The 18,972-nt window shown below is 36.2% G+C and overlaps 2 protein-coding genes across 5 annotated transcripts; one reads left to right on the forward strand and one right to left on the reverse strand.

Annotated features, from left to right (window-relative positions):
• The first annotated feature begins 7,518 nt into the window (after nucleotides 1–7,518).
• On the forward strand, nucleotides 7,519–11,178 carry LOC109211914 (F-box/LRR-repeat protein 12). 3 transcript variants are annotated; one of them, XM_019375507.1, is made up of 2 exons: nucleotides 7,519–7,607; nucleotides 9,518–11,178. In XM_019375507.1, the coding sequence occupies exon 2, from the start codon at nucleotides 9,836–9,838 to the stop codon at nucleotides 11,006–11,008; it is 1,173 nt and encodes a 390-aa protein (XP_019231052.1). In that variant the 5' UTR covers nucleotides 7,519–7,607; nucleotides 9,518–9,835; the 3' UTR covers nucleotides 11,009–11,178. The 3 variants fall into 3 exon arrangements, with proteins under 3 accessions (XP_019231052.1, XP_019231054.1, XP_019231053.1); XM_019375509.1 differs by lacking the exon at nucleotides 7,519–7,607 and adding an exon at nucleotides 7,616–7,891; XM_019375508.1 differs by lacking the exon at nucleotides 7,519–7,607 and adding an exon at nucleotides 7,899–8,242.
• A 1,393-nt stretch (nucleotides 11,179–12,571) lies between these two features.
• Nucleotides 12,572–17,401, reverse strand: LOC109211912 (peroxisomal membrane protein 13). Of its 2 annotated transcripts, none has more exons than XM_019375503.1 (5): nucleotides 17,238–17,401; nucleotides 15,439–15,672; nucleotides 14,197–14,534; nucleotides 13,397–13,489; nucleotides 12,572–13,239 (listed from the first exon to the last, which is right to left on the reverse strand). In XM_019375503.1, exons 1-5 carry the CDS (start codon nucleotides 17,263–17,265, stop codon nucleotides 13,027–13,029), a joined length of 906 nt encoding a protein of 301 aa, XP_019231048.1. In that variant the 5' UTR covers nucleotides 17,266–17,401; the 3' UTR covers nucleotides 12,572–13,026. The 2 variants fall into 2 exon arrangements, with proteins under 2 accessions (XP_019231048.1, XP_019231049.1); XM_019375504.1 differs by having other exon boundaries at nucleotides 12,643–13,239; nucleotides 15,439–15,669; nucleotides 17,238–17,400.
• Between the last annotated feature and the right edge of the window lie 1,571 nt (nucleotides 17,402–18,972).

Genomic DNA, 18,972 nt, shown 5'->3' on the forward strand with positions numbered 1-18,972 from the left:
GAAAAGAAATCAAGCAAGGTAAAACATCACAGTAAAAGGGAAGAGAATCAATTAAGTTTTAAACAGGCGAGTGAAATCAGGTATAAGAAAAGCTTTTGAAATCAGTCACAAGATCGAGATCAATCAAGGAAGGGACATGCTTCTGCACTTCAGTATATAAATAGAGTGATCAAAACATCAGTCATGCAAGGCAAAGCATATTGACAAAAGAAACAACATACAATAGTAGATGAAATAAGCATAGGATTCGGTAGATAGTCAAGGCTCACACATGTAGCCAAAGAGGGATCTGATGTAGTTTCGTGTTTACTTCTGATAAGTTGTTTTCATTTGTATTTTCCCTAAGCATGTCCCCTTCCCGCCTTAAATTGGTATTTTCTGCTGTTATTTCGTTGCACTTGTATATACATATATATCTGCACAGGTTATTTTTGGTAGGTCCTGTCTAGCCTCGTCACTACTTCGCCGGGGTTAGGCCAGGCACTTACCAGCACATGGGGTCGGTTGTGCTGATGCTACACTCTGTGCATCTTTTTGCACAGATCCAGGAGCAGCTTTTGGGCCTCAGCAGTTGGATTTGATCGGGAGCTGACTTCAGTCCAGGGACTTTCGAGGTAGCCTAGCTGACGTCCGCAGGGCGGAGTCCCTTCTATGTTATTAGTTTGTTTTCCTTGTACCGAGACAAACATTGATGTACTTCTATTCAGACTTGTTTGAAGCACTCTTTAGTAGTTCGTGAGTTAGTGACACCGGATCTGGGTAGAGTTGTATTTAAACTTCCGCATTTGGCTTTCAGTTATCTATGTTTTTAAGACTTCCGCTTTATGTCATTATGTTTGATTTTATTAACTGGTTGGTAATTATTGCGAAAAGGTAGATTAAATTGGCTTGCCTAGCTCCCATTAGTAGGCACCATCACGACTCCCGAGGGTGGAAAATCCGGGTCGTGACACTTCTTGCTATCAACGGACAATGACGCCTCTCGTTATTAGACATTTGTTTGAAATTTCAGTTTATTTTATTTTGCTATGAAACTTTTGTTTTGTCTATTACTATGGAAGACATTTGTTAACTTTCAATTTAATAGGATGTTGAATATTAATAGCCTTAAAAAGTGCAGTAGCCGATTAGATTGCTAGTGCCTTAATAAGGTGCACAATCCGATCTGAAAATTTAAAATATTTACGCGATCCAAAATTTTCAATTCGATCCGATCCAATTTAATTTCGGATTGCATTTCATAAAATTCAAAATTCAAATTTACAATCCAAAATGTGCTAAATTCGATCCGATCCGACCAATATACAACCCTAACCTCCACCGGAGTTCAGAGATCAACCTCTTGATCTGAAGATTTGACTTATTTTTCAAACTTTTTATATACTCCCTTCGTTCACTTTTATTTGTCCACTGAACTAAAATTATATTTTTCACTTTTACTTGTCCACTATAGTAAATAAAAAGAAAGAAAATCTTTTTTTTGTTTAATCCTTATCATTAGCTACTCATTCCCAAATCATTTTTCAAGACTTTTGGAAATGCTATCACTAGTCTTTGGGCACGCGCGTTGCACGTGTACCCTATATTAATGAGTATAAGCTTTTTATAAAATATATTTGAGAAGGAAAAATGTATTATTTATTGTTTTATCTCGAGATTATTATTCCATATCGAGTGTGGTTTAAAAATAAATCGCAATTTTAGTATAATAATACTGATATCATTTGTATTGGAATAAAAAATTGGGCAACCAAACACAACTAAAATAATAAATTGCAAATATTATGCGTTTGAACTAGCATCAGATAAAGGAACCGTCTAATAATAATCTGTATATTTTTTTTTAAAAGTTTTCCAAAAAATATTTTTCCAAAATTGTCCATGCAGAACTAAGCAAGGAAATTAGAACCTTAAGTTCCAGATTCAGTCTAGCATTGATCTAATCTGTCATTTTTAATGGAGATGTACAATTACTATATTTCTTTCACTATATACAATTGCTCTACCATATTTATTCAGCTTACTTCTGAAAAAAAAGAGGTACAATTACTATATTTCTCTTCTGCATGTATTCGTATACAAGCAAGATCTTTTTTTCTTCCCAGCAATATCCGATTAATTTTACGAGATTTTGATGACCAAAATTTTCCCAAAATTTTTACTTTAGCCTGCAATCCTTATATTAAGTAATTGATAATTGTCTATACACTACAAACCTATAACAGAAAAAATATTAACTCGTGGTCAATCAACTTACTTCTCTCAAACCCCTCCCCCACCATTAATTTTGTTCATATCACTTGAAAGATAATTATAATTAACATCCCATAGTGTATTGAGTATGTACAAAATCAATTCTTCATATTTCATTAGAGGTACTACATGATATTTTTATTTAGTGGTGCGGAAAGTTACGTATTATTTTATGTGAAATAGATTGTGAAATAAGAATCATAACTATTTCAAATACAATCCAAATCCAAAAGCGCATATATAGCTATATGTACGTGCTACAATAACTAGGCTTTAGACGTTTTTCTAAAAAAGTGAATGAACAACGGAGGGTGTCTTCAATTTATGAAAAGAAAACATAAGATCCTATTGAGAAAAAATCCCCCCTAAACAAAACTTTCTAAATGACTATATTGTGAATATTTTTCTACTACATTGTAAATATTTTTCTATGTTCCAGTTGTGGGAAGGGTATTTTTAATTTATAGATGTCCAAAATTTCCCCTCCAAGACAAGTAATAATCAAATATGGAAGAGAATTATATTTTTCTTTCAGAAGAAGTAAAAACAATTATGGTAATACTTTGACTTTCCTTCAAGAGAAAAGTAAAACTCAAATATGGTAAGAAAATCGGGGCAAAAACGTAACGAATATCTCTTTTTGGCCTGATTTTCATACAACATTTAATTCACTTCTTTCACGTATATGATCTCCATCACTGCTATTTGACATGTTTTAAAAATGGAACCCTTACGAGTTAAAAGTATTGTAGCCCTTTCCGGTTAAAAGTTTTTGTAACACTATGCAGAGTTAAAATAAGCCCTTTGCAGGGTTAAAAATAAGTTTTGATTTTAAAGATGTAGCAACAAGAGTGTTGAAAATATGGTTGAAAATTCATGTCCACATGTAGTATTTTTTTGGGAATAAAAAATCTTCAGTATCGTCAAATTGGGTTGTTTGATCTTAATCGACCTTGAACCTATCTTTAACCTTGCTCGTAACCATTGGATATGATACCACTTGTTGGAATCGAAAATAATAAGGCATCATGCGGAAGCTAATAGTTACAAATCTTGGACGTCGATAAATTAGACACAAGAAAAAATATACTAAAATATGCATAAAAATACGGTTTGGCCAATTGGCCTACATAATAAAAAGAAAGATAAGATCATACTGAGAGAAAATTCTTCCCTAAACAAAACTAATGACTACATTGTAAATATTTTTCTAGTTGTGAGAATGATTTTTTCAATTTATAGATGTGCAAAACTTTTTCCCCAAGACAAGGAATAACCAAATATGGAATAGAATTATATTTTATCTTTTTAGGAAAAGTAAATGCAGTTATGGTAATACTTTGACTTTTCTTTAAGAGAAAATTAACTCAAATATGGTAAGAAAATCAGGGCAAAAACCCTAACAGAACAATATTTGTAGAATTACGCCTCTATAACAGCCATATAAAATTTCTTGCGAATTAAAAGTATTGTAGCCCTTTCAGGTTAAAAGTTTTAATAGCACTTTGCACAGTTAAAAATAAGCCCTTTACAGGGTTTAAAGTGAGCATGTTGCATGGTTAAAAATAAGCCCTTTGCAGGGTTAAAAATAAGTTTTGATTTCAAAGATGTAGCAGCAGGATTTTGAAAATATGGTTGAAAATTCATCTCTACATGTAGTATTTCATTTTTTGCTGAGAATAAAAAATCTTTAGTATCATCAAATTGGGTTTGCCTTGAACCTATATTAAACCTTGCTTTGAACCATTGGCTTTGATATTACTTGTTGGGATCGAAAATAATAGGGCGTCATGCGGAAGCTGATAGATGCAAACCTTGGACGACGATAAATCAGACACAAAGAAAATATACTAATATGCATAAAAATATGATTTGGCCAATTGAACTACATATGAAAAGAAAACTAAGATCATACTAAGAGAAAATCCCCCCCTAAACAAAACTCTCTAACCGACTATATTGTGAATATTTTTCTATGTTCTAGTTGTGGGAAGGATGTCTTCAATTTAATGTCCAAATTTTTTTTCCCGGAATAACCAAATATGAAAGAGAATTATATTTTTCTTTTAGGAAAAGTAGAAGCAATTATGGTAATACTTTAACTTCCCTTTAAGAGAAAAGTAACTCAAATATAGTAAGAAAATCATGGCAAAATCCTAATAGAACGCTCTTTGTAAAATTACCCCTCCATAATAGTCATATAGAATCTTTAAGATTAGTAATAATAATTCTAAAAGTATACACATAATCTTTTCCAACAACAACAACAACAACACAATAACACAGTAGAATCCCACTAGTGGGATATGGGGAAGGTAGAGTGTACGCAGACCTTACCCCTACCCCGGAGGGGTTAATAGGCTTTTTCCGGGAGACCTTGGCTCAGGGACAAAAGATCTGTAGCAACAACATAAATCAGAAAAATAATATCAGCAACGTGAGAGAAACCAATAAATAAAAGGGCAGTAACACAAATAGTACGCAAAAGTGTGTAAGACAACATAAACCGCTAGCAATCCTAGATAAAACACTAGCAGACTAGCTGGTACAAAAAGGGAAAAAACTCGACTATCCCCCTAACCTACAACCCTAATGCTCGACCTCCACACCTTCTTATCAAGAGCCATGTCCTCGAAAATCTGGAGTCGCGCCATGTCCTGCCTGATCACCTCGCCCCAATACTTCTTAGGCCACCCCTACCTCTTCTTGCATTTGCCAAAGCCAACCGCTCACATCTCCTAACCGGGGCATCTAGGCTTCTCCTCCATACGTGCCCGAACCATTTAAGTCTCGCTTCCCGCATCTTGTAGTCCACCGGAGCCACGCCTACCCTCTCCCGAATATCTTCATTCCTAATCTTATACATCCTAGTGTGCCTGCGCATCCATCTCAACATCCTTATTTCTGCTACTTTCATCTTCTGGATATGTGAATTTTTGACTGGCCAACACTTAGTCCCATACAGCATGGCCGGTCTCACTACCGCTCTATAGAACTCCCCTTTAAGTTTTAGTGGCATATTCTTGTCATACATGACTCCAGACGCTAACCTCCATTTCATCCACCCCACCCCAATAATGTACTTAACATCCCTGTCGATCTTCCCATCTCCCTGGATAATTGACCCTAGGTACTTGAAACTTTCTCTCTTGGGGATGACTTGTGAGTCAAGCCTCACTTCCATGTCTGCTTCCCCAGTCACGTCGATGAACTTACACTCCAAGTCCAAGTACTCCATCTTAGTCCTACTCAACTTAAAACCTTTAGACTTTAGGGCCTGCCTCCATACCTCCAGTCTCTCATTAACGCCGTCTCGCGTCCAGTGGCGTACGCAGAATTTTTTGTTAGCGGTGTCACCATTTTAAACCGTGAACAACTAAGAAAATCTATTGAAAAAGAACACAATTTGAATCATATTAATAAAACACAACTCAAGTATATTACTGCAACTTTTCTTAGCCCACTTCAAGGTTTTGTTAACAACTAAATGTTCGATTGTTTAAGCCCAACCGGTGTTTTATTTTTTTGTAGATTAAGCACAAAAATTGATGCCAGTTTCCCGGTGTTTCATTTTTGTAGAGTAAACACAAAAATTTTAAAACAAAAATTGATGGTGTGCAGCTTCGTACTCGCGACCTCATCTACTAAGCTCGAGCACTTTACCGCACGACCTCCTTAGCTCTTTGTGTGAAGTGGTGTCACTTTATTTATTTTATTCTACTTTTTATTTCGACATTTCAATCACATATAAATATTTAGTAAAATTTTCTGACGAAGCAGTGTCACGTGCCACCGCTTCGCCTAAGGTAGATCCGCCCCTCCTCGTGTCTGATCAATCAGAACTATATCACCCGCTTATGTATCTTGCTAATGCTACAAGGCCTAACGGTGTAAATTCTGTTAATTTACTAGAAAGATATAACTCTTCTCCTACACGAAGATATTGGAACAAGATTAAGCATCTATTGCGATATTTAAAGGGAACTTTTGATATGAGTTTGTTTTACGCTAACAAAGGTAGTGCAGATCGTGTTGGTTATGCAGGTGCAAGTTATTTATTTGATCTCCATAAATCTCGATCTTAAACCGGCTACGTGTTTACATGTGGAGGCACTGCTGTCATGGCCCTCCACAAAGCAATGTATTATTGCTACTTCTTCAAATCATGCTGAGATAATAGCTATTCATGAAGCAAGTAGGGAATGCGTATGGTTGAGATTAGTGATTCATTTCATTCGAGAAAAATATGGTTTGGAATGTGATAAAAGACCCACAATTTTATACGAAGACAATGCTGCATGCATAACCCAATTGGAGGGAAGATTTATAAAAGGAGAAAGAACGAAGCACTATTCACTAAAATTATTCTACACACACGATCTTCAGAAAAATGGTGAGCAACAAATCCGTTCAAGTAAAAATCAGGCAGATTTGTTCACCAAGTCTTTGCCTACTGCAACCTTCGAGAAGATGATATACAAGATTAGATTGTGGAGACTTGCGTATTTGAAAAAATTAGTGGGAGTAAAATATGCATTGTACTCTTTATCCCTTGCTAAAATTTTTTTCAATTGGGTTTTCCTGACAAGGTTTTTAATAAGGCAGCTTGCAATGTATATTATTAGTAAGTGTACTCTTTTTCCTCGACTATAATTTTTTCCTATTAATTTTTATCTAGTAAGATTTTAACGAGACACGTTATCTTTTAATGAACATCCAAGGGGGAGTGTTATAAATATATTATATTGTTGTCCATTTAGTACTCCTCTGTAAATAAGCTTCGTGAAGAAACTTATCCATATTGGACTCCACCCTAGATATGTTTATCTAGTTAGTACTCCATTGAAAATAAGCCTCCTAAAGAAGCTTACCATTTTGGTTTTCCGTTGTGGACAAATATTAACCTATATAGAAAATTATCTATAGCTTACATAACAACTTACACAACAACTTCCTTTTTTTTTATATATACAAAGAGGATAAATTCAGTTCGTTATAGATGAGTTTGCATCTACTCTCTCATCCCTCGGGTAGGGTAAGGTCTGCGTACACACTGTCCTCCCCAGACCCCACTAGTGTAATTTTAGTTGGTCCTTGTTGTATATATGAGTTTGAGGTTGCATGACGTATCAATCTCTATATATACTTGTCTTTAGTTTATTTATTTTATACTCTTTATTTTATAACAAACAATTGTTGCATTTTCAAATTTAAATTTATTTTCAGTTTTTACAAAAAATTAAAAAATTGTCAAACCCACTCATCTACTGTAGATCAAAACCACACTCGTCATCTATTACGTGTTTCTCTTCCCCTCTTCCATTCTATACATTTTCTCTAATCTGTATCGAGAGGTACGTTCTTGGATCTTTTCTTTTTTGTTTTTAAGCACCTTTTTCTCTTCCCAAATTGGTTAAGCTTCTTGGGTTTTTGTTATGGTGAATGATAAATTTCATCGGTATATGAATTAGTGAGATTTAAAGAACTTGTATTTTTATAGACCCCATATTTGGCGATGTTGCAAAATCTTTGTTTTTCGCAGTTGATTACGAAAAGGGTATCATAATACCAATCTCTTAGTTGAGGATTTAACAACTCCAGAACAATTGTCAATGTGCGTGAAGAACAAATGCAAGCTGTAGGACTACTTTTGTATATATTTAATTCAAATTATCTGAATCTTACCTCTTCAAAATTGTTTTTCTTGAGCAGTGGTGGAGGCAGCATTGTCGTTAAGGGGGTTTAAAAAAGAAAAGAAATTAAAAGAAATTGTAGCTAGCGGGAACTTAACCAATTACCTCACAAAGGTTTTGAACCCCTTGACCACTAAGCTATGCTTTTGGGCTATGTTAAGGGGATTCAAAACATAATATATAGAGGTAAAAGACAGATTTTGCCTTATATACCGTGTAATTTTTCTTGAACCTCTTCCGCCCTCCTAAAATCGCCCATGTTGTTGAGCCGAAGGTCTTTCAGAAAAAGTGTAGAGGTAAGGTCTGCGTACACTTTACCCTCACCAGACCGTACTATGTGCGATTACTCTGGGTATGTTGTTGTAAAATGTCTGAATCTGCAATGTGTATTTACAAGGGTTCACGGACGATTCGAGCTTGGTTAAATCTTTCTATTGGAATATGTAAAACCCAAGATAGTGACTTATTGTAGTGAAGGGGACCTCAAAGCTACCTGTAGTTTACGAAAATTTCCTTAGAATAGGTAATAAGGTAATCTGCTAGGGCTGTTATTTGCGTTGAGCTTACTTCAAATTTGATTTCATCCGTCAAGCTATATTATTAGGATTCATGATGAATTGGCTAGTTTTACACTTGTTGTCAGCTTGTTGCAACCCCTCCTCCCTTATCCAGGCTTGAGACGGGCAATGTGAGTAAGGTCACACTGACTGACGGAGTTCTACACATAGTGTGTGCATGTAGGCTTATGTATGTATCACGTTCTTCTTTGATTCCCCACCCGATATAGTGAAACCCTACAAAATATGATCCACACATATTCTTATCCTTGAAGGTATTGCATATATGAGTTAGGAATTTAACTCCTCATCCTACCTTTGGGGATACACTTTCTATACAAGCTATCGGCAAGTATGTCTGCAGGATAGTTATTGCTTTTGAAGCTCGTTCGCCAAGATGCGTTGTACTTCTCTCCTAGTTGAGGCATTGTTTGTGACACAATTACGCGTGCTTATATGTGTGGCTGTGTATCCCAAGAGTATATTTCAAGACTTCACAAAATGTAGGATCCCTTTTCCTTATCCAAATAGTCAAGGGGCAAGATGAAGTTAAACACGCACATCAGTATTGTAAATATTCTTTATCCTCACTAAGATGTGCATGGTATTATTTTGACATAATAGCTCCTGATGCTTTTGTTGATAGCTATCCCTTGGTATGCATGGAGGACAATTAGGTAGCTTTCCTTAACAGCTTTTAAGCTCGATTACTTTTGTACTATCTTGGATCTTTTGAGGTAGGTTGGTATAATCTATCAATCTTATGGGTTTTCCAATTACATTTGGTAGTGCTGCAGAATTTTGAGATGATGCATTCATATTGAAGTGGATATATGTACGCATGATGCATCTTAAAATTATATTGACAAGCTTACAATTTACCTTTGTTAATTTCTTAAAGCTTCAAAACATTTTAATATAAACAAGAGAGAAGATATCTCATGTGTGGTATGCTTAGTGCTGTAACTGATGTATAATGTCAACTGATATGCGATTTTTCTTATTCTTTTGCAGTGGTGGTTTGTGTGGCTAACCTCTCAAGTTAACGTCCTCCAATCATTTCGCTTTTTGGTATTGGTTCCAAATACAGGTAAAAGGTATAGATAAAACCAACCATAGCGTCTGTTGAAATTTTACTCAGGTTGACGAGTAACTACCTTCCTACTTCTTGGGTACCTTATCATTCAAAAACCAGACTTTTTTGCCATAAGTCAGGAAATCTCATAGGTGGACTTGCTCTTCTAGCTATGTCTTTTAACTAGCCTCTCTTTTAATAAAATCGTTGTAAAGTTTCGAGCTTCAACCCTTCACTGGAGTGTTAACCTGGTAGAAATGGATATTCCATCAGATGACTTCTCTCCGTCCATCATGCAGCTTCCAGACGATTGTTTACTCTCTATTTTTCAACACCTTGACTGCGGATGTGACCGTGAGTCATTTGGCTTAACATGTCGTCGTTGGCTTCAAATTCAAAATCTAAATAGAAGATCTTTACAGTTCCAATGCGCTTTTACTATGCTTAGTATTTCCTCATTATCCCAAAATAACTCCCAAATCAGTATATTCCAGTTATCTAGGCTTCTGAACCGTTTCCAGCAGCTAGAATCATTGTCCCTGTCCGGATGCACCGAGCTTCCAGATTCGGGTTTGGCTTTGTTGCCACGTCATGGCTCGAAATTGCAACGTCTTCATCTTGACTGTTGTTTTAGGATAACTGATTATGGTCTTTCCTTCGTGGCATCTGGCTGTTCTTCGTTGGTAATACTAAGTCTTTACCGGTGTAATGTTACAGATTACGGGTTAGAGGCCTTATCTAATTCTTGCGTAGCTTTAGAAGATCTGAATTTGTCATATTGCCCTCGAATCTCTGATTATGGCATAAGAACTATTTCACAAAACTGCCGTCATCTTAGAGCTGTCAGGATATCCTATTGTAGAAACCTAACCGGTGCTGGCTTTCAACGATGTTCTCAGACTCTGACTTATTTGGAAGCCGATTCATGTAGGCTCGAGCCTAATGGAATACGGAGTATCCTAAGTGGAGGTGGACTTGAATATTTGAGTGTGTGTAACTTGACCTGGTGTATTCATGTCGATGGTTTAGTAGCTATTAGCGTCGGATTTGCTGCAAAGTTGAAAGTGTTAAATTTCCGGTTCAGCAGAACGATTGGCGATAACTGTATCATGGCTATAGCAAAGGGTTGTCCGTTGCTTCAGGAATGGAACTTAGCATTATGCCATGGGGTCATGATAGGAGGGTGGGAATCTATTGCATCACATTGTCATAACTTGAAGACGCTACACGTTAATCGGTGCAGAAATCTCTGTGACCGCGGATTGCAAGCGTTGAGAACCGGCTGCAAATGTCTCTCCATCCTTTACATTACCAGATGTTCTCAGATCAGTGCTGTAGCATTGGAGAATTTTAAACTTACCAGAGGAAATGTAGAGGTCAAAGAAGAAGAAATAATGTGTATTTGCCCACAAGGAGCCTTTCGGTTTTAAATAGGTGGCAACAATCTTCAAGATTCTTGTGTATAATTTCTTATGTTCTTTGTGTGTGCCTCATAAGCAAAAGATGATTTGATTAATCATGTATACAATTACAATAAATATTGCTCTACAAATTGCAGAAATATTGTTCATTCCCCATGCTCTAAGGGTATGGATTCATACTTTATATTCAACGCAGAACAGTTGTTTGTTGCTATATACTAAAATTTAGACGCTGTGAGTTCTGAGTTGAGAGATTGGGTGCTGAAAAGTATATATAGTCAAACCTCTCTATAACAGCCTCGTTTGTTCCGAATATTTTTTGGATGTTATAGCGAAGTGCTATTATATAAAAATGCTGTTATAGAAGAGGTCTGACTGTACATAACTCTATCAACCTTTGTTCCCTAGGCTAAATGTGTTCGGCCATGTCACTTGTATACTGTGACTGAACGACTTAGGTTCTATACCACCAAAAAAAAAAAAAAAACAAAGAAAAGCATGATGCTTGATGTTCTGTTAAGTGCATGGAAAATATCCTTAAAAGCTCTTTTCTCATTGGCCAAATACATAGAGAGCCCATTAAACTTGGCCCAATTTTTCATTTTGGCACTCTAACTAACTCTTGTTCCATTTTGGTCCTCCAACCCCAATTTTTGTGTTCCACTTTAACACAAAAGCTGACTAGATTTAGTGTGTGATTTGCCTCACCCTTTAGGCGCGTGAGGGATATTTTTTCAGCCAAATTTCATACTCTCAACCTAGAGGCGGATCTAGAATTTAAATCCTATGGATTCAATTTTAATATTTTTAACATTGAATCCATTATATTTTTAAAGTTATGGGTTTATATCTATTTTTTTTTTATAATTTTAATAAAGTTTTACATACAAATTTTTACTCCGCGTCGAAAGTTATGGGTTCAGTTGAACCCGTAGTTATTACTGAAAANNGGGGGGGGGATGGGATCGGGGTTGCAGCTGGATATTTTTCCGTGCTGCATTTTTACCTGGGATAAAAGTTTTTGTGTCAAAGTGGAACAAAAGAATCCATTATACTTTTAAATGTTATGGGTTTATATCTATTTTTTTTTATAAGTTTAATAAATTTTTACATACGAATTTTTACTCCGCGTCGAAAGTTATGGGTTTAGTTGAACCCATAGTTATTACTGAAAATATATAAAAAAATATTTTTTCCCAGGGATGTGGGCAAAAAAAACGAAAAAAAATAATAATTTGAAATTACAAATTTTTTTTTTTTTCGTTGCGCGGAGGGTGGGGGTGGGGGTGGGGGGGACAGTGGGGTGAGGGTAGCAGCTGAAATGCACGCGCTGCATTTTTACCTGGGAGTAAAAATTTTGTGTCAAAATGGAACACAAAAATTGGGGTTGGAGGGCCAAAATGGAACAAGAGTTAGTTAGAGTGCCAAAATAAAAAATTGGGCCAAGTTTAATTGCCAAAATGAAAAATTGGGCCAAGTTTAATGGTCTCTATATGTATTTATTTCATTCTTTTTCAATGGAAGTATGAAAGAAATTACTATGCATTATCAACAAGTTACAAGAATCAAGAGTGACCTTGTAAGTATGCAAAATACATTTTGAATGCCTTAAATATGTGAACAAATATTGTTAAGAGCATGTATAACAAAGAAGACAGACATTAAGTCATTGAAGACTTTGCAATTGGTGGATTTACACAAATCTTGCTCAATGAAAGCATTTATCACCAATCAATAGAAATAACACCATATCTATAAAACTATCGGTTCATCCCAAAACTTAGGGTGCACATTGATCAATAGCCTACAATCCCTCACAATTTGGCAGTCCCTACGAAATTATGAGAGAGAAGAGAGAGAGAGATTTTTCTCATTTAAATGCAGCAGGCCAATCTCTCATGGTAGATCGGGTTTACATACGAGTACACCAGCATAGCTCTTATCAATACTTTAACTTTCATATAGATTGCAGCCTGTTATCATTTGCTTCTGATGGTAGGTGACAACTCAAAGTCAACTACTAAGGATCATTGTGCATTATCCCCCCATACATTGTCCCAGCCAGCACTTGGAGCAGCCTTAGGCCCCTCGATAAAGTTCTGGTTGCCATGAGGATGGTGCCGACCAGGAAGTGCACCAGGGCCCGGGGGATGAACTTTGTTAGGCTTTGTTTTGACACCAAGCAATCTCAGCACAAATCTGGCCAACTCTCCATATAACATTCCTGAGCGATCAAACAGCTGCAAAAGACATTTTAGTGAAATATCATGTCATATATCCCGAGTATTTTCCACAAATTATTAGGACAGTAGAAATACATTTCTAAAGGACAATGAAATGAAGCACTAGTTACTTAAAACTGTTGGGGTGCAAGGGCAGTTGTTAGTGAAGAGATACCTGAAGCATTGCCGACATGAACATGTGAAATGCCTGGGTATTCTGGTCTATCAACATCGCAACGCGGCCAAAGAAAGTTACAACACCTTGCATCTACATTATTACAATCACAGGAAGTCAAACAATTAGTTATCAAGGCCAAAAGACATACATGATGTCTATAAAGTAAAGACTAATACCCTATGTTACTAGTAGTTTCAATAGCACCAGGTACCAAAGAACAACCCTCTCCTCACACCAGAACCCAAAATAAAATACGTAAAAGAACTCTTAATTTCATTTAAATCTCCTTGAACTTTTTGATAATTCAAAGGGGCCCTCAAGTTCTTAGTCATAGGCATTGACAAACCTACTAACTGCAGGCAAGAAAATCACAAATGTCAAATAAGAGAGAGTACACAATTTATAAAAGCTTAGCCTGGATCTTATTATCAAAAACATTGAGGAATCTAACTAAAAGTTTCTTTTTGGGATAAAGGGGGGTCTAACTAAAAGTATCTCATTACAGAAACCCTGGAGTTGCAAGAAGCCACTGAGACTTCACAAGCCTTGTTAAATTTCAATCCTTCCCTATGTGATTCCACCCCTTTATTTTGGAGGCCTTGCTCCGTTACCCATTCACATGAACCTAATTTTATTCTGTTATCCAATCCAAAAACAAAAATTCAGCAATAAGGCCAATATAGTTTTTACATGAAGTGCAGGTCAAATGAGAGACTTATGCAAATCAAATTCATTTTAGGAGCCCTGAAACAAACTTATAGAACAGATATAGATTATTTGGTACTGTTAGAGCTTACCACGTGCATGAAGGAAACCCAGAAGCCTGGTGGAGAAGATGGAGCACCATAGGGATTATTTGGATCTTGGTCCCCAAAGCCGCCCATGCCCATGCCCCCCATGCCACCCATGCCACCCATGCCCATGCCATAACCCCCCATTGAGCCTCCAAATCCACTATTATACATTCCACCACCGTACATGCCACCACCTGCAAGTCCACCATAACCTCCTCTATACATACTGTTTCCATACAAACCACTTCCGTATGTGCTTCCATAGCCACCACCATAAGAAGAACCAATCATTCCAGTTCCAGTTCCATATCCAGAATTATAATTCATCCCTGTATTATAACCTGCATAAGCAAATAATCAGATCGATACTCTTTATAAAAGGCCTCAGCTCCTCTTACTTCAATTTCAATTACTAACTTCAATTACTAGATCAAAACCTTCAACAATCAAGAAAGTCCTCATCAGTGTAAGGGAAACGAAAAAGAGTATGTCCATAACAACATTAAGATTTGGCTAGGTAAACACACAAATGCTATTTATACTTCCAGGAATACAAAGTATAAAGAAGAGTAGGAATTGGGTTGCATATGCATAGACATCTTATTGCAAATGAACAAAGTCAAGTAGGCACTTCATCCCCGAGAATAGATACGTAAGATAGAAAGTAATACCGACTAGCAGAATGGATGCCAGTTCCATGGAATATTCAATCAGAGGTTAAGGCAATTTAACAGGATCCATGACTAAGATGAACACCAAAAAAAGGATAAGTGGGGTGGGGCTGTTTGAGTTCAGACTTCGATACCTTATAATGCTTTTTTTAAACAAGGCAATCGTATAATGCATGCAATAGAATTACACATTAAGTCAAATCAGAATATACAAAGGAAGAACTTGCCTAGTTAATGATGGCGTGCGTAATAATAAATCACATATTGCATTATGATAATGAAAACTCACATGCATGCTTCTAAAGCCGAGATCATAATACACATCACTAATAAACAGTCTTTGATGCAAGGGGGCCAGCATTTGTGATATCAAGAGTGGACCTTAAGGATGTAAAGTACACTACAAAAACCATAACACAGCTGCCCTAGCATGAAAGACATCAATAGTGTCTTTGAGGATTAAAAATGACATGTTTGAAATCATAGATTTCTGGATCGTCAACCCTCTAACTGGAAACACAAAACACACACATAGAAGAGCGAGAGGGAGAATGAACTAATAAACATCTTATACCTCCGCTACCGTAAGTTTGCTGTTGCTCCCAAGGTCGAGGAGGTACAGGCCTTGCAAGTGTGGTATTATTAACAGCTGTATTCCGATTAGCAGTTGAAACAATCTCACCAGGCCTGGCTGTTCCGGATGCCTCTACTACGTCACTCGTGTTACCAGAAGAGGGGGGCTTAAAAGGTGTAGGGCCCGAAGATGACCCAGCTCGTTCCCAAGGTTTCGGAGGTGGGCTATTACCTGCTGTGGGAAACAACTATTAACTTAATAATACTCGAAAGTAAAAAGAGGAAAAATGAGTTAGTCGAGAGTAGATTGCTTCCATGGATTCTAATCAAATAAAACAAAAGTACTTACTAGGAATGCCTAAAATTTCTTTAAACCTTACTCTTATAATAAATAGACAAATCTACTGTGAGAAACCAGTAACATGTTAGATAGCCTTTTAAATGTGGCAATCTATTTAAACTGACCAAAATAAATACATAGCAACTACTATTGTAACAAACTAAGACCAAACTTTAGAAAAATATGAAATTCCGTGTATGCTTTCTCCCTAGTTATTAATTCTATAAAGAAGTGTGTTTTAAGATCACAAAGTATCAACTGCTAGAAGTAGCGCATGTGTAATGAATTGCTTTAATTTAGTTTTACTACTTCTAATGATTAATGATCAAATTGTAGGGTACACAATTATCTTATCACATGCAAAAATATGACCCTGTAAATACATTTTAAATGGCTAACGAATGGCTTTAATGGTATTTCGTACCAACATTACCTCTTTGAAACAACTCAAAATTTTTGCCACGAACCCTGAGATCAGCTCAAATGCAAAAGTTTCCTATCAATTAGTCAACTATGATTTAATCCTAAACTAGTTGTAGTCAGTTATATAATTGCCCAATATCTGTTCTGCTCCAGTATGATCAATTACATTCCAACGCTCAATAATTTGACCTTTTACAAGATTGAGATTTCCTACGAGGAAAGTTAGAGGCTTTATCAGAACCACATTATATATACTTACGGTAGACAACACCAACCTTAACAACTAAATCTAAGACACTAGAAAATACAAAAGGTGCAAAAAATCTGTGTCGAGTGGGTAAAGGCATTAGACTGAAAGCAAACCTAAGCCCCAATCTCTTAACTAATTTCCACTATGCAAGATAATTTCCAGTATGCAAGAGCTCCAACACAATTCCCATTCAAATTCATCTTGATCGGAGCGAAAAAGGACACATGAACTAAGTAAATTCTATACAATCGAAAAACTTGATCCCAAATTAGTCGGTCTCATATCCGCTCTATTCTGGTCTAAATTATTCCAATACCAAATAGTGGTGTGGCTTAGCAGCTAGAATGGACCATAGGAAACCAGAGTTCAAATCAACACCAACAACTACTATACATCAGTCCCAAACAAGTTGGAGTCGGCTATATCAGAATTCAAAAAACTCAACAAAGGCAAACACAAATAAATAAATAAAAATCGTAATTCTTTCCACCTGTTCCATACATGTGCTGGTAACACATAACAAGTATCCAGTAATTTATCAAGGTGCACACAAGTTAACCCAACCACAAATTAAACAGAAAACAAAAACTAGGTAATTCTTTCCACCTGTCTAAATTTTGGCAAACAGAATTATCCGATATATGTGCCGGTATCAAATAACAAGTATCCAATAAATTAATCAAGGTGCACACAAGTTAACCCGAACATAAAATTTAAAAAAGAAAACATTTCACAAACACAAAACTAAATCCACCAAAAAAATCGCGATACAGAAAAATATATTAACCTGACGGCTGAGGCGGTCCGTTATCCATCAAATGGATAGATCAGAAGAGGAAGAAGAGTCGCCGGACGACGACCGATGTGACGGAGAGAGAAAGTAGAGAGAGAAGAGAAATTATTGATAAGGAAAAATTTTGAAGCTAGAATTAATAATATAAATTTGATTTTATCTGTAATCTGTTATTGCGAGGACCAAGAAAATTCGTGTGACGTTTCTTTTTGGTTGTTGTGGGAGTTTCGAATTGACTATTTTACCCTTTCAATCGATAATGACGTGGTGCCGTGGTCGGCGTGGGCTTATCTTGTAACAGATTTGGGCCGAAGTTAGTTGGGCCATACTTGAGATTAGAGACGATCTAAACGGATGATCTTGGTAAATAGCCACGTGTAGAAATGACATGGGCTAGCCACTATTTAAGGTGGTATTTATTTTTTATCCAGCAATTCTAATGTTGAGCAAAAATAGCCACTGCCCTATTAAATTAATATGAAAAAATATTTTTACCCTTTTTTCCATTGCTTTTCTTCCCAAACCCTCGCTTCTCTCTCTGCGCGCCTTCTCCGTAATCCAAAATGAACGTTTGCCTTATCAAAAGATGGCAATATTTTTTTTATTTTTTTTCTTTCAAGCAAAGAATAATGGTGACCTTGAATTTGTAGGAAGTGGTCGAACACATCGTAGCTTAAAAATCATTGAACAATTCAAAAAGACCAGATGCATGTTTTTTACAGAGGAGTGAAGAGCGGTTCGTCCAGTTGGCATGTGTTTCTCTTAAAATTCAGCTTACTATTCTAGCATCTTTCCAATTCTTTTTGTTGTTTTCTAGGTCTTGTCCCAAATCCCAATTCAGCTTATACAAGAGAAATCCATTTACTCTCATGGATTTTTTCTTTCACAACGAAAGATCAAGACCTAACTGGCTTCCATGGAAGTTTCTTTAATCTTTAACGGCTGAAGGTTTAAGTTAACGGAAATCAAAAGTGATCATTTTTATAGAGGACTACATATGTGTTAGGGCCATATTTAAAGAACTGTGTAAACCTACTCTCAAATTATTTATATCATTTTTTCTCCATAGCTTGGTACTGAACTTAGAATTACAAGTTCAAAAGTTAAGGACACTTGGTCATGAACTTAGACTAACAAGCTCAAAAGTTAAGGACAATAAGTCCTGAACTTACAGTTACAAGTTCAAAAGTTAAGGACAATAGGTCCTTAACTTTGATTTTCAAGTTCAAAAGTTAAGGACAGACAGTCCTTAACTTACAGTTACACGTTCAAAAGTTAAGGACAGGCAGTCCTTAACTTACAGTTACAAGTTCAAAAGTTAAGGACAATAGGTCCTTAACTTTGATTTCCAAGTTCAAAAGTTAAGGACAGACAGTCCTTAACTTACAGTTACACATTCAAAAGTTAAGGACAAGCAGTCCTTAACTTAAAGTTACAAGTTCAAAAGTTAAGGACGATAAGTCCTTAACTTTGACTTACAAGTTCAAAAGTTAAGGACAGACAGTCTTTAACTTACAGTTACACGTTCAAAAGTTAAGGACAAGCAAGTTCAAAAGTTAAGGACGCTTGGTCTTGAAGTTTGAGTTCCAAGTTCAAAAGTTAAGGACATGTAACCTTGAAGTCCTGAACTTAGAGTTACAGGTTAAAAAGTTAAGGACATGTAGTCTTGAAGTCCTGAACTTAGAGTTTCAAGTTCAAAAGTTAAGGACATGTAGCCCTAAAGTCCTGA

This window comes from Nicotiana attenuata, unplaced genomic scaffold, assembly GCF_001879085.1.
Source record: "Nicotiana attenuata strain UT unplaced genomic scaffold, NIATTr2, whole genome shotgun sequence".
NCBI lineage: Eukaryota > Viridiplantae > Streptophyta > Magnoliopsida > Solanales > Solanaceae > Nicotiana > Nicotiana attenuata.

Excerpts from the sequence above, each read along its gene's own strand:
- LOC109211914 (XM_019375507.1), top strand. The coding sequence starts at position 9,836 with ATGGATATTCCATCAGATGACTTCTCTCCGTCCATCATGCAGCTTCCA.
- LOC109211912 (XM_019375503.1), bottom strand. The coding sequence starts at position 17,265 with ATGGATAACGGACCGCCTCAGCCGTCAG. Across the intron at positions 15,673-17,237 it reads CGGACCGCCTCAGCCGTCAG|CAGGTAATAGCCCACCTCCG; the intron begins GTTAATATATTT and ends TGTTTCCCACAG. Across the intron at positions 13,240-13,396 it reads TCATGTCGGCAATGCTTCAG|CTGTTTGATCGCTCAGGAAT; the intron begins GTATCTCTTCAC and ends TGTCTTTTGCAG.